The sequence below is a fragment of the Cricetulus griseus genome, chromosome 2, assembly GCF_003668045.3.
Source record: "Cricetulus griseus strain 17A/GY chromosome 2, alternate assembly CriGri-PICRH-1.0, whole genome shotgun sequence".
Taxonomy (NCBI): domain Eukaryota; kingdom Metazoa; phylum Chordata; class Mammalia; order Rodentia; family Cricetidae; genus Cricetulus; species Cricetulus griseus.
The window spans coordinates 163,036,128-163,052,399 of record NC_048595.1 but is presented as its reverse complement, the minus strand read 5'-3'; the positions used below and the strand labels follow the sequence as shown (position 1 = coordinate 163,052,399).

The 16,272-nt window shown below is 40.9% G+C and overlaps 1 protein-coding gene across 1 annotated transcript in view; it reads left to right on the top strand.

The window, feature by feature from the left end:
• LOC113833663 (SKI family transcriptional corepressor 2-like) overlaps positions 1 to 14,562 on the top strand; it is a 36,194-nt gene extending 21,632 nt beyond the window's left edge. Inside the window, 2 exon segments of the mRNA XM_027397868.1 lie at positions 6,777 to 6,844; positions 14,500 to 14,562. Of these exon segments, the coding sequence (XP_027253669.1) occupies positions 6,777 to 6,844; positions 14,500 to 14,562 (131 nt within the window).
• Positions 14,563 to 16,272: the final 1,710 nt, after the last annotated feature.

The following is a 16,272-nucleotide window of genomic DNA, read 5'->3' as shown; positions in this document are numbered from 1 at the left end:
CACTGATACCCTTTTCTTGAGGACTCTTGAATGTATCTCTCCAGGATTCTTCGTGACTTTCACCCATCCATACTGCTGACCTCCACCCTGGCACTCTTCTGTTGCCGCCTTCAACGTTGGTGTGCTGTGGGTGCCAACTGCTCTTAGGATGTGGCTGAGTCACGTGTTACTGTTGTATCTGAAATTAACACTGACCATGAAGGATGATATTGGATCAGAAAAGGCTGAACAGAGGTGACTTAGCTGGGCTGATGAGCTGGTTCTGGACTCTACGGGTTTAAAGACAAACTCCTAGCCTTTCGGAACAGAGGGTGGGCAAGTTCCATGGGGGGCGGGGGTTAATGAGCAGAGCTTTGTGGGTGTTAGAATCCATCCAAAGTGCCCTCACTTGTTTTTTTATTTTTCTTTCTTTTCTTTTCTTCTTTTCTTCGTGTGTGTGTGTGTGTGTGTGTGTGTGTGTGTGTGTGTGTGTGTGTGTGTGTGTGTGTAGGGTTGACAAATGCCCATGCAGGAGCATTTACATCCATATGCTCACTGTGAAAGCCAGAAGACAACCTTGGGTGTCGTTCCTTGGGAAAGCTCTTCCTTTCCTTTGAGATAGGGCCTCTCATTGACCTGAAACTAACCCGTTAGACTGACAGACTGGCGACCCAGCCCCAGAGATCCTCTTGCCTCTGCCTCTCCATCACAGGGTTACATATCTGTGAAGCCACGCCTATCATTTTTACGTGGTTTCTGGGGGGCTGAACTTGGGTCACATGATAGCCTTTGCTCACTGAGCATCCCCACAACCCCAATTATTTCTTACTGAAAACAAACTCGGCGTCACCTACACAAATCCAGTTGTCCGCATTCTTTATCTGTGACTTATTTGTGAGGATTCATTTTATACTTAGTGGTTCGCCTCCTTCATCCCAGTCTTTTTTTGTTGCTTCCTCTGGAAGCGAACGTGGGAGAAATTCCCAAATCCTGATAGACCAAAACTCTCCAGAGTTGTTTGCAAACAGTGATAAAAGGTAAAGACAACAAATTGCATGCCTACTGCTTTGTGAGTAGGGCCTTCCGGTGAGCCAGATGTGCCAGATGTGCCAGATGGTGCTCTTCTTACTCATGGTCCCAGGAATGCATGCTGTACACTTTCTTTTGCTGTTTGGAAAGCTGTGCTTCCAAAGTATTCTCAGTTGCCATGCACAGCCCTGCCACCATGTTGGCTGACATATTTCACTGCAGCACCTCTCTCAGCTGCCTCTCATTAGAGGAGTAAGCTTGGTGAGTTTTCATCTCAAGTTATTCCTTCATCAGCGATTAAAATATAGCAAAATTTTAAATATGTTTCAGTTTAAAATTGGCAACCTTTTAATCTTAAAAGTCATACACATATTTATCACAGAAAAATTTAGATAGAAATACAAAGAGAAAAAAGTCACTCATAATCATGTTACCAAGCTAACCTTCTCCCCCAAAAGTTAGCATTTTAGTATTTTCAGTCCTTCTATTAAAAATATAGTTTATCTTTTTAGAGATGAACCACCTAATTTGTTAATACCAATTGTCAGCCCCCAAAACATATACATATGAGCAACACTACACAGACTCAGAAGGTTGTTTTTATATATTAATACATTGTGTGTGTTAAATAATATATATTAAAGAATAATAAATATTAATGAAAATGAATTTGAGGGGCAATGAGGCTGTGTGGGAGAAGTTGGAGGAGAAATAACATAAATACAGTACACATATTTGAAATTAAAAATTTTTTTTATAAAAAAAAAAGAGTGTAAAATGTGCATTGGACACCAAGTCTTGTCTGGAGTTCCAGATGAGGGGTGGCATTGCAGCTAAGTCTCTGCACAGCACAGGACATTATTATCTCTTTGTGATGTTCCTAATTGAACTGCACTTGCTGACGGGCATGAACTTGAAACCTCTTAATATCTAACTTCAAGTCCTTTTCCAGAAAGGATACACTGGTCTGTATCCCTGTCCTTGGTACCACATGCATCGTATTTTCTTTTTTATTTCCTTTTCTTCCTCTGGTTGGCCACGTTTTGTTTATCATTCTTTAAATGTCTTATGAATCCTGTCTTCCCACATTTCTTTTGATGTGTTACTTTGTTACTGGGTTGTAGGAATTTCTTTTTCTTTTTTCCATACTGAGGAAGGAATCCAAGACCTTATACATGCTGGTAAAGCATTCTGCCCTAAGATACAGTTCCCCCATGAAGAATCCCATTAAATAGTAAATTATTAGTTGTCTGACCTGTAACCAATATTCCTTAAATTTATCTTTAAATGTTAACTATGGTGTTTTGTAGGAAGTTCTATGTATGATTTGTTTTCATACTGAAGTTTTCCATTTCTGGCTAATCAAATCCATCGGTCTTGGGTGTGCTTATAATCTCAGCACTGGAGCACTAGAAGCAGGAGAATCAGGAGATCAAGGTTATCCCCAGCTACATAATGAGCTTAAGGCTAGCTTAAACTGCTAGACCTGGTTTCAAACAAAATAAAACAAAAGATCAGTAGATACTTTGCTCTTGGCCTTTTGCCATTGACGACTCTTCCCACTCCAATCTAAGAAAAGCATTCACCGTTTCTCTCACCCTTGATGCTGCCATCTTTCAAGGAACTGTATTCATTGCATCACAGACAGGCATTGATTGTGAATTAAGGAAAGTCTAGTCGGCACCATTACAGCCTAAATTGCTTTTGGCTGTTCCACCTCACTCCCTTGGAACCCTCCCCAGGATGCAGGGAAGTGCCCCAGGTAGGTGGCCAGCTCCTGCCTGTCCCTTAGCCTCATCCCTCTCACTTACCCTCTGGGTAGATCACTGTGATGAAAAGAGGAATCTCCTGTGAGGAAATTCAAAACACTGAGTCTGGGAACATGGTGGCTACTATGAAGGTCCTGGGAGAAGACTGTGGAAGAAGGCATGAAAACCAGGGCAGTTTGTGGTGGGCTGCTTCCCTTGTTGCCTGCTGCCAAGAATGTGGCCTCCTGATTTTGTGAGGTGGCTCCTAACATCTCACATGGCACCTTCCTTCTAATTGTCATAGAGCATACATACCAGAATCAAGCACTCGTAGCAGGAAGGGTGCCTGGACCCTGACCAAATCAGTTTGCTTTGTCATCAGATCTTAAAATGCTACAGCAAGAATATTCCTTAGGGACAACATCCCCACCCCATTCCTTCTGAGGAAGGCTCAAGATGCCAGAGCTGGGCATTTACCATTGGTGCTAAAGCCTGACCCACTGTTGATGTTGCTTTGTTTTTCTTACTCTCCATTCCGTCACTCTCCCTCACCGCATGCTGAGGACTGCTGTGGGCCTGGAAATTTTTAAAGTATTTACATTTTACCTTTCTGTCCTGTGAACTCACTATATAGCTAGCTGGAAGACAAGTGTATCCCAACTCATAATACATATTATGGATATGCTAGTAGGGGTGTGGGCAGCTAGCTGGAAGAGTCCAAAAGAAAGGTCTTTGATTCTGACAGAAGTGTCAAGGAAACTGGAAGACTTACAGGGAGGACATATTTGGACTGGGATTGGAGGAAAATGAAGGTACTTGCTGTAAGGGTAGACCACAGCAAGAACAAGGATCCAGAGACAAGGGGCACAATGCCTGTTTGAAAACTGGAGAATGGTTTGATGGGTGGCAGAGTTCTGGAAATTTCCTCCTTGCCTTCTGCTTCAGCCAGGCAAGCCACCTGCACTGCCCCTCCCTCCTCCCAAGCCTACCTAGGGTGCTGTTTACCTCTGCTCCAGCTCTTCCTCCCTCCCACTGGTCCCTCTACCCTATGCTGTCAAGTTCTCCTTATCAGGAGACTGGATGTTTTTCAAACAGGAATGATAATCTATGCCTTGAATTCTAATCACATAAAAAGGTAAATGCCAAGAAAATGAAAAGACCAATTTTTTTAAAAAAAAAATAGGCACCTATAAACTTGAGATTTGTTACATTGAAAACGTTAGGAAGTCACTGAAGATTTTTCAGGCAGAATGTTAGGAAAACGAAAAGGATTTGTGGAGGAAGAACTAGAGGCCTGAGGTCAGTCAGAAACCTATTCAGAAAGAGGCAGCTGTGTATGGAAGGCAGAAGAAGAGGCAGAAATGGAGGTAGAAGAGGAGGAGAGGGCGTGGAGAAGGTGGTGGAATGAGAGCACAGGGGTTCACTGACAGTTGCCTGGAAAAGCAAAAGAAAGAAGGGAAAGATGTGGATGGTTTCTGGTTTCTCCAAGCTTCTGCCTGCTGACCACAAGTGCAGTGCAAATTCATGTTTCTTTCTTTTTTAAGGAGAAAGAGCGAAGTTATGCAAGACTACCCTTTAAAAAACAACACATGGAGAACATGCCATGCTATAGGTTTGGGAATCATTTATATAATATTAAAATAATTAACACATAGAATATCAATACTATCTTATATAGTAGTCTCTCTTTTCTTTCTTTTGTTTTTTTAGAGACAGAGTTTCTCTGTATAGCCCTGACTGTCCTGGAACTCACTCTGTAGACCAGGCTGGCCTCAAACTCATAGATCTGCCTACCTCTGCCTCCCGAGTGCTGGGATTAAAGATTCGATGATGGTGTGTGCCACCTCTGCCTGGCTTTATAGCAGTGACTCTTAAAGCTCCCCTTTCCTCAGATTGTGGCCAAGTCTATAGCATTCGTCAGAACAAAGAAGACCATAACAAGGCCGGCATGGGTGAGAAGGCTTGCTGTTTGTAGAGTCAGGCTGGAGTACAAAGGTACTAAGTTACAAGTGAGCCGGGCAAGCATTTTTCATGTCTTACCCAGCAGGCATCGCAGGGCACTCAGCATTCCCTGTGGTTAGCACTGTGTGAGCTGTATCCCCTCTGCTGTAGCACTGCGCACTGCAAACACTTACCATGCTGTGACCTGCAGAAGCAGAAAACACAACTGCACTGCTCATGTCTCAGTAATTCCTATATGCAAGGAACAGATTCGATGAAGGATGAGATACTGTCTCAGAATTTCCTGTGCAGTCTACTAAAATTCTAATGTTGAAAATATTTCTTCAAATAACGGAATTGTTTACTCACAAAGAAAGGAAAGAAACAGACCTGTGGCATGTGCCTGTAATCCCAGCACTTGAGAGTCAGAAATATCAACAATTTAAGGCCAGCCTGATCTTATAGAGTTTCAGACTAGACAGGGCTATACAGTGAGATCTTGTGTTAAAAAGAAAAGGAAAATGAGAGGAGGGAAGAGGAGGGGAGGGGAGGAGAAGTCTAAAAGAAGATTCTAGGGTACTGTCAGTCATATTTTTTCAGATATAGTCATCCTACAGTATCCATGGGGGAATAGCTCCAGAACCCTCTGCAGACAACAAAATTGAGACACCAGTCTCACATAGCATTGCTTAGTGTTTTCATATAACCTATATACACCCACACACACATACTTTAGACTACACCTAATAAAATAAACTTGAGTCACAACCTCCACACGGGGTCACATTAGTGAGTGTAGGAGTCATGCAGTTTGGGGCAATAGTGACAGGTTTCTGAACATTAGATGAGCAAAAATTAACTCAAAATCAAGTGCATAGTGAATCCAAGGTGTTTGGGACAGCACTTGTCCTTGTGTAGCACAACTTAACCAGTACCGATGACCAAGTCATGCAGTGCCAAGGAACGCTACAGGAACACCTCAGCTCAAGAATTGCATGTTTTCAATTTCGTAATTATCATACAAAGTTTTGTGCTCTTTAAATATAATGGCCCAGTTACAGAAATTTTTTAAAAATATTTTATTTTTATGTATATGGGTGTTTTGCCTACATGTATTTCTTTGCACTACATGTAAAGTACCAGGGAAGCCAGAAGAAAATGTAGGATTCCCTCTGAACTAGAATTACAAGCAATTGTGAGCTGCCACGTGAGTACTGGGAATTGAACTCAGGGCCTCTAGAAGAGCAGCCAGTGCCCTTAACCTCTGAGACAACTTTCCAGGAACCTGAGCACATATTTTTTATATCTCCCTATCATCATTCCTTACCATGAAAAGATCAATGTAATGTATCTTTTGATTATATTGCGTTAGGATGTTTGGTTTTTAAAAGTTGTTGTTTGAGTTGCTGACTTGAGTTTCCTAAAATAATAAATAAATGAATTTTGGTTTGGGTTTAGGATAGAATTTCCAACAATTTCCTAAGCATATATCTGCCATTTTGTAGTACATATTTATGTAAAAAACACATTCTCGGTATTGATAATTACAAGATCAAATGAAAAATGCTGACGATATCCTATGGTATCAAATATTCTGCCAACATTTGACTCTTTACATAAAGTTAAACTAGCATATCTTCTGGTGTAGCAGGTTTAATTTTGTCACTAATAAATTGTGAAGTTAGATGAATACCACAGAGTTGTTTTAAAATAAACTTCTGTATGGTTTATATATTTATGTATCAACCAGTATTTGGCTTGTATACCTATCTTATATATAGGTTTATGTGACCTACATACCTGGGTCACAAAAGTTTCTGAGAAACAAAAGTTCCCTACAGGCTCCTGAGTAGAGAGAGTTTCAGAAGCCCTGCTCTGGATGTCCCCATCACTGACACAGATAGATGCTATGTGGGTGGATGTTACTCCATTTTCCTTATTACAGATTCAGTGTCACGCCGTTTGTTGTTCTAAGGTTGGTTCAACCGTGCCAGGAGCCTAGGATTCGGCCGACCAACGGCACACTACACCTGGATTTTTCACTTTCATTAATTTCCTTTCTGTTCCTCTCCTCCTCAGATAACTTTCAGGATCAGATGAAAAGGGAACTGGCTTACCGAGAAGAAATGGTTCAGCAGTTGCAAATCGTAAGAAGCATTTCTGCTTATAAATACATTTCTGCTTGTAAGGCCGTTGACTTGTTTCCAAAGCCCTCAATGCATGCCACACGGTTGGTCCACTTACCTCTCAGCTGGTTGAGATGCTAATTACCAAGGGATTTACGTAGACTCTCCAAGTAAACAGATGTGTCAGTGTGTTTCTTCTAACTGTAACTACCTCCCATGTGTTAATAGACAGATGTGTGCATTGCCTCCGTGGGCAAACCGGAGGTACGTAGCATTCTTTCACTGTGTAAACTAGCAGGCACCATGTGGGGATGGAATGGGATCTCACAGAAGGGACACAGCTCCTGCCCTCTGCACCTTCCACCAGCCAGGCCCTCCGTGATCAATAGAACAGAATATACACACAATTTAACCAATTACATGCACTCAAGGGTGACGAAAAGGAGCAAATCATTTCCAAATGAAGTAAGTGCTCCTCTCTATCCTCATCGTGTCTCAAAGTGATCTTTTTACATGGAAACGGGCAACAGCCAGGAAGATTTTGTTCTGAGGTTTTGTTTTCTGAATGTCTCGATGTTCCACCTCATGCGGACACATCTGGATTTTTAAATCAGTCTCCCAAGCTTCTTCATTTTTTCCAAAGAGCAAGCGGTAGAGGAAGTAACTTATACTTGATATTTTTGAGATTAATTTTTTAAACATCTGAAAAAAGACCCATGCTGATCTCTGGAAACATGGTTGTCATAATTTGGTTGTTTTTTTTTTTTTATTGTGTTTAGCTGATCTGTTCTCTCCTTAGACCACTAGGCATGTCCAAAGTGTCTTGTCTTAAGAGCCAAATATGTAGGGTTTGTTTTTTTTTCTTTTTTTGGTTAGGATTATTTGAGGAAGATGGCTGGTGATCTTTCCTTGTATGGGAGGAGGAAGCATGCCCATGTTCACAGAGATTCCTGGGATTACATTACATTTTCTGCATGAGGGTCTAAGCTAAAAGTGGGGTTTATAATAACTGTGACATTCCCACTGTGGTTTCTCTGGTCTCAGGTGCCCATTAAAAACTCCAGGTTTGGAAAACCTTTATGCCAGATATTGCTTAAGCACAGTGTTCTTGTGGAAAACCTTTATGCCAGACATTGCTTAAGCAGGGTCTTCTTGTGGGTTTTTGGTGGTGGTGGTGGTGGTGGTGGTGGTGTGTGTGTGTGTGTGTGTGTGTGTGTGTGTGTGTGTGTGTTGGTCTTGATTGCACCTAAATTCACTGGGCAGTTGAGGATATTCTTAATTAATTGATAGTACATTCCAAACAAAGGGTAAAAACAAATGTATCTATTATTCTCAGCCTTTGATTTTGGATGGTAAGAGCTAAAATTCTTTACGGTGACTATGCTTGCCGTTTTCTCTCTCCAGAGGAAGAATGTAAATATAAGGTGGGAAGCAGGTGGGACAGGATGTTAACGCCTGAATTAATCTGCTTACACATCTTTTTTTCTGGCTTTTAAAACAGAAAATGCCATCCAAGAACAAAAAGGAATTGAGATTTCAGGGTGACTGTGAATAGGACAAAATGAGAGTTAAGACAGGAGTTGGACGTTTATTTCATGGCCCCCTTTGAAGGCCATCTGTGTAATTTTAATGTCTTAATTTCATTTGACAGTTGGTTTCTTTACTAAAAGAGGAAAGAATGAATATGCATATAATAAGCACATACTGTTGCTAGAAGAGAGAGTGTCTCAGGTCTCCCTATGTACTGAATTTTTGAAAGATACAAACTGGTATTACTAAACATGGTAAGCATTACTTACTAGGTAGTCAAGTGCTTCTGGGGTGAATGAAACAGTGTGGGAGAGCCAAGACCTCCCCAACACATATGAGCCATGCACACATGCTCACATACACTCCCCCCCAACACACACACACACACACACACACACACACACACACACACACACACACACACACGTACGTCTTTGGGTACAATATAATTCCTGAAAGTCACAAAGACATTTGTAGCCAAGCAACATGAAAATTAATGAAACAAACATGACTTGTTTCTTCCTTATTCCCTCTTTTGGGTCCCCTACAATAAGACACCCAGGGCTATGGAGCTGCCTCCAGCACCCAGCATAGTTTATAGCCTTCAACACATGAGACAAACATTTTTGTTGCACAAATTACCCCAAACTAATCCCTACGCAATACAGCCATTCTTTTTCATTCTTTCTCAAATTGTCCTGGGTTGGGCCTGATGTCCTCACATGTTCTTCACACACCAGTAAAGGAAGGCACAGTAGTGAATTACAGAGAGCCCATGTGTCAATACTCCTCTGCCTGCCACTAGTAGACAAGCTATAAAGTCTACCAAATTGGACTCAAGGCTCATCCCGAGTGTCAGTTCTCCCAAAAATGAGCTGTGATGAGACTGAACCTGACAGGAATATTATAACCCAAAGTCACATGAAGATTAAAGAAGAATATGCCTGGAAACCTTGCAGTATGTCACCAGTATGAGTGGTCAGTAGAATAGCATGGGCCTTCTCAAAATAGCGGAACAAAGTAAGCCTAGTGTCAGAGTTGCTTTGGGTCAGGAAGGACCTGGGTTTTTTTGTTTTTGTTTTTGTTTTTGTTTTTGTTTTGGTCCTTCTTTTTAGAAAGGAGACATCAGGTGCAATGTTGGTTGAACAATTACTTATCTGGTGTTTCAATAAGCTTTATGTATCTATATGCATCTGAGGAGATGTCTTTAGAGAATCCCTGAAGTTTATCGGGGAGTTGCAAAGTGTTACAGTTTTATTTACTCTCACAGTGTTTTAGTGGAACTGTCTCTTCATCAATCAATATGGTTGCAAACTTTGCTCCCTGGTAACAAAACAAACCACTCAGGCCATTTCATATTCAAACTCTACACAGCATAGAATCACAGAATACACATTCTTTTCTTTAGATGAAGTAAAAACCTAGCCTGTTTCAATCCTGGAGAATTAAAATATATTAAAACCATCATATTTGGTAACAGTTCCTGTAGATGCACAGGGCGTTTATTCTGTGTTGTTACACAGTGTTCCTATTCAAAATACTTGCATGGAAAGCATCTTGGGTATCGTTTCCATAAAAAGAAAGAGTCGTGAATTTCTTTGGCTTCTACATTTTTAGGTCCTTTGCTGACTATAATTTTTGTGCCTTCTCTTTCCACTTTGTTGAATACAAACATGTAATGGCTGTATAGTCAAATGACCAAGCCTCCTCCTGCATTTATAAACGAAAGTGCATATTCTGCAATGTTAATGTTAGAGCACATGCAGAATTAGGTTACTTAACGTTTATAAATGGCCACAAGCTAACTCTTAAAGTGACACTTAAGATTTGAATTTTCTACTACTTGTGTGCACAAAGAAAGAACCTGCCATCCCTGATCTGCATTTTCATATCCTTAGAGTGTTTTATTTACTAAACCAGATGTATTTCTACAAAAACAAAGAAAGATATTACTCTAGCTATATACAAAATGCAAATGTTTTAAAATTTAGCAAGTTTGTAAAAATGTAAGTGTTAGCACAATAAAAGGCAAAGGACTTCTCAAGTCACAATGAATTGCAGTTCTGGGAGAAATGTGTTCAGTTTTAAAGAGTAAAATCTGTTGTCTATTAGGGCTGGAAAGAAACTGAAGATGTTTCACATAACCTTTCCATTGAAATTGACCTAGTTGGAATATGTGATAATTTAGAGCAAGAACTTGGCTTTCATTTTTCATTGCTAATTTGACCATCACTCTTTAAGAAAGTGCATCTGTAATGGCAATTACTGTAGGTTTGCCTAAGGTACACTCTTCAAACCCCAAGCTCTTCAAGGATGCTGTCAACTACTGGCACAGAGCTCCCAATCCAGGGTTAGGTCCAGACTCAGCACCTGAACTTGCCTGACAGCTACATTTGTCGGGTGGAGATGGGACAAATGTGCTAGTCTTGAAGTGCCCTCTGCTGTTGTTCTGCAATGCTGCAGTGACGTGCAGCTAGGGAAACAGAAGTTCCCCATTGAAAGACTTCAATTAAAATAACGTTCAAGCAATAAATTTAGTATTAATGTTTCATTCGTGGTGGACGTGTAAAATCAGTTTCGTGTAAAATCAGTTTGCCACTTCCCTGTGATGGGAACACAGTAGCTCTTTACAGAGAAACAGTAAACCCTTATCATCACTAGTGAGCACCAGTGAGGTGGGGACATAGCTTTTCAGTGATAACCATCGTCCCTCAGATATTGTCCAATAATCTTTGGGATAGAGACTTGACCAAATTTCCAGTCTCAAACCAGAAAGTTCTTTAAATTGCATTGTCTGTCTTTTTTTCTCAAAGGTGAATAGAACTGTTCCTGTCTTGTGTTTTTACAAAAAGATTTCCAGGGCTATTTAGAGCTTTGCTTCTGTGGCTAAGTTTATGTGGTAAGAAGGTCCCTGCAAGCTTTGGGCTTGATGGGAAATCTGAACTCCCATAGAAGCATCTGTAAGACTCTATAGCAGTAGTCGGACTTTGAAGCTATGCATCTTTTTTTCCATTCATGATCAAGTGCCCTGTGTCTTGACAATGGCTCCATTGTCTCTCCATCCTGGGGCATTCCTCTCATGTTTCTGGCTTTAAGATATTGATTTGCCTGAGCATCTGAGCTCTATCCAACTTCCCTCGGCATAAATTTGAAACTTGCCTTTTTTAGTGAGATACCAAGCTTTTTACTTATAAGGAACCTTCTTTAGTGAGACACCAATGCTTTTGACCTATTAGGATCAACTGGGTGAGATTATACATTATATAATGTTTCAACGTTTTTTAATCTAAGCCTGGGTGGTTTCCACACTTGTCAAAATGAAAAGAAATTTTTCGTTAAGTCCTATAGTAGACTTCCATGGGAATAAATAGCTTAAATGGATTCTCTAGAATTCAAAACTTCCAAGTCAGGAATATTTTCTGACATCTATAAATTTAATACTATATTTTGTAGAATCTGAGAAACCATCAGTTGTACAAGGTGCCATTACATAATGACACAAAGAAAAAAGCTTCCAACTATAATTCTAATATACCATCAACTGTCATATATCCAATTTCAGAGATGTTAAAATGTGCAGGGGAAAGTGTGTCTTGGAACTAGTAAAATAGCGTAGTTCTAGGCAACAAGTGGGCCCTGAATAATCTTTATGTATCTTTTATGTATGATTCAGGGCTTGTTTGTAATTTAAACACAATGGATGGCCCAGATGCTTTTGTATGAGGACAACACTCTGTGGCAATTTAAGTTCTAATCTGGAGCTTTGAGACTCTGATGCAATTATTTGGAAATACCCCCCCTTTTTTTCTAGCTAGATTAAATGTGAGCAAGGGAGGGAAAGAGAGAGAACAGCATGGAGGGAAAATGAGAAGAGAGACGTGTGACTTGGCCAAGCAAGCATCATCATTCCTGTTGTTTTCTCAGGTTAGATGTGGTTTACTCCCTTTGGTGAGTGCTCCAGGGTGGTATGAATTTCTTTCCCATAGTGCTTCGCATGTAACAGACACTTACAAAGTCCTACAGCATCTAACCATAATTTTAAATACCCTTTGTAAACAGGAAAATGGAGCAAGCACATCTTACTATTAACTCTCACACTCAGATCTTGCTATCCTAAATAATGAAATTCCATTCAAGACTCATGTCATGTAGCTGGCATGAGAAGTCACCCATGTTGTTTGGAACGTGCAGCCTACACTAGAATGGAAAACCTCCACCCAAGGGAGTCTCTGTGAATAGTAGGTATAGCATAACCTCCCATGAGAAAAAGAGGTAACTAGCATAGATCCCCATCTAACTGCCCATGTCATAGTGTGACGTGAGCTTGTAGGTTAAGATATCTTTATTCAAATAATACCAGCCAAGCACAAGCCAGAGCGTGCCCAGAGGCAGCAAGCTAGGGAGGCCAGAGAGAGCTCCCACGTGTCTGCCGAACCTTAAGAACCCCCCATGAGTCATCCTGAACATCCCCTGACCATGCCCTGACAGGCATGGTTAAGCACACCTGTAGCCAGCCCTTAGTAGGCGTGGTTACGGTGTCTTCCTACATCATAGCAATCTAGATGATCTTAACTCCTGTCCTAAAATACGAAATTAGAGTGCGGAACATTTTGAGCTATTGTGTAAATCATTTATTTCAGTGTTGCTACTTTTGATTTATCCAATATATTGAGTATCCAAGTGGCGAGGTGCTTCTTTTTATCTTCTTTTTGTCCATTTAAACACTGCTTGATTTAAGTGACCAGCTTTATAACAATACGATCCTGCTTGTTATCTTAGTCACCACATCACTGTAAGCTCACAGTCTCTTTTCATTACTAAAGGCTCGAGTGTGGACCACTGAATCAAGAAAGAAAATCAAATACCAATAAAATGCTGGGGTGTGGAGATGCAGAAAATAGGGCAAAATGTTCCATAGCCAAGCATAGTGCTGTGGTACACACCTCTAATTCTAGTACTTGGGAGGTTGAGGCAGGAGGATCACAATTTTGAATTCAGCCTAAGCTACAAAGGAAAGAAAGGAAGAAAGATGGGGAGAGAGGGAGGGGAGGAGGAAGAAAAGGAAGGAGGGAGGAAGGGGGAGAAAGTACTATCAAATTGAAGGGAAATGTTATTTTCTCTCTCACTGCTTTTATGTAGCAATCATATTTTGGGTTACATTCTAAAAGACTGAGTATTGGTGCTGGAGAGATGGCTCATCTATTAAGATCACTGGCTGCCCTTCCAAAGGATCCAGGTTCAATTCCCAGCGTAACTTCAATGCTAACCCCACAACACTGCAAGCAGTTGGTGCAGAGATATAACATTCAGGCAAAACAACAATAAAACAACATAAAAGTAAATAAACTATCAAAAAAGGGCTGGGTATTTATTTTCTCAAATGTAAAACAGATGCAAATTTAGAGTCCTAAATTTAACCTCATAATGATGCAAGCAGGTAACACAATGGCAAAGTTGGGCTTGACCGGGGTTAATATAAAAGCAAATGTAAATAATGTATGTGTCTGTGCTCAGCCATTTGAATTTTCTAATGAAAAGTCACATATCAAATGTCATAGGCTTTCACTCACAACCCACTATTCAGAAACACCTTTCAAGTCCATCCAGATAGAATTCTCGAGTCGTGTCTCCCATTCAGTACAGTTATTTCTAATTCTTCTCATCAGTAATTGAGAATTTACCCAGAGTAATAATTTATGTTTAGTCTTCTTTGTGAGTCACAATGATATCATGTTTTGTGAAGAAAACACTCTAATTAAACTGAATGATTACCTTGGACCAGTTTGCAATCGCCTTCATCTTTTGTGACCTTGGACCTATTTCAACATTGTAATTCAGTTTTCAAAATAATAATACTATTATTACTATTAAATACAAAGACCTTAAAAACCTTTTCAAAAAGAAAGCACCTCATGGTAACCTCCCTGGTTGGTTGTAGCCACAATCCGGTGTGTGGTTGCCTGTTCTGTCCTTGCTGTGCTTTGCAGGCAGGCTCTGCGATGCTGTACCTCAGCAGCCTCACACAGCTGAGCAGAGCGAGCTCTCTGCAGGGAAGATCCACTGGCATTTGAGTCGTTAGGAATGATGAAGATTCTCCATTAAGTATCTGTCTCCAGCTTGATGGTCTGTATGTTTCTGTCTTACAGATCCCCTATGCGGCAAGTTTGATCAGGAAAGAGAAGCTTGGTGCCCATCTCAGCAAAAGCTAAAAGGTGAGCTCTCCAGAGGAGACTGGTCTTCATAATCCTTCCTGCCGATGCTGGGGGTGTTCCTTAATGAAGTGTTTGTAATAGCCCAAGGGATTGACAAAGCTGTATCCTGTGTTTAAGGCAATACACCAAGGCATTTGTTATCCCAGCCTCCGACTTCCTAGAGGAATAGCTAAATGCTTCTAAGAAATGCCAAACCAAACTCCTGAATTTAAAAACTTCTGTCTGGTCTTCAGCAGTGGTCATTCTGTTCTGACGTGTCTTTCTCTGTAGGTCCCTCCCAAATGTCACCAGTCATCCTTATAGTGTCTCATTCTCTCTGCTGTTTCCAAAAGTCTCCCTCAGTCTGACTTCCAGTGAGTCACAGCACATGGTGACATGAATAACTGAGGAGTAATGCAAACCATGGAGACTTTCTGTTCAGGGAATAGGAATCTGACTTTTCCCAAACCAAAACATTTCTCACATAAAACCAGCTTCACAGGCACATTCCTGGCAACAGTTTAAAAGAAAAACATCTAAACTTAAAAAGGGGGGGCAGGCAGTGAAAATCCTTTGATTATAGTCAGAGCATACCTGAAAATCAAAAGTGAGTCTATTGAGGAAGACACACATATTAATTAGAATTGTAAGACTAGTAAAGCATGATTAGGTTAGGATGACCTAGCAATCAGGATTGCTAAATCAGGCCAAGTCCAGTGCTAGATGGAACACCCCACTGTGTGTGTGTGTGTGTGTGTGTGTGTGTGTGTGTGTGTGTGTGTGTGTGTGTGTGTGTGGTTTATGGTGTTTGCATGTAGGAATGCAGGCCCACGTGTCCATACATACATATGGAGGCCAGAAATCAATGCCTTCCTATATTGCTCTCCATCTTACTTTTTGATATAGTGTCTTCACTGAAACATGAACTCACCCCTTCAGCTAGACTAGCTGGCAGCAAGCTATGGCAATCCACCTGTCTCTGCCCATTCCCCCACTCCAGAGCTTGCTTGGGTGACAGATGTGTGCCTCCAGACCCAGTTTTTCTGTGGGGGTACCAAGGACTGCTCATGTCCTTGTGCTTTCACAACAAGCACTTTACCCACTTGAGCCATCTCCCAACCCTCAAGGTAGCATTCCCTTCTGCTCATGGACAAGAGGTGTGTTTTATCCATTCCCTCCAGATGACACTGAGATTTTCCTCCCTCTGAAACTTATCTTCAACTCACTATCTGGGTGGGGGTCCTCACAAAGCGGGCTCATTGTCCTTTCTCTCATCCATGCTTCTCTTTTGCTATAGTGTACCTACCATGTGTGGATGGCTGTCTTTGCCACCATCTCTATCAGGGGCATATTTCAGTATTTGCTTTGATAATGATAATGTCACATATCCTCTTCTCTCAAAACCCCATGAAATGCTCATGTGCTGTCTCTTCATTCTGTACACGGGGAAATGGAGTGCACAGAAAGGATGAGTGGCATCTTGTGTCTGTGTTACCAAGCTACAAAGAGGTGTCAGCCTGGACATCTTGTTCTCAGTGGAGAAGAAAGTAAAAGCATTGGAAGTAACAGTATTCTGCTTCCATCTCCACAAAGCTAGACTCAAATATGAGTCTGGCTCTCAACTGAAATATTTATACTGAGACTGATGTCAACTGAATGATTTTTTTCCATATTATAGTAGAGGAGGTTGGTACTAGTAAAGTGAATGGAGTTTTTTATGATGTTCAT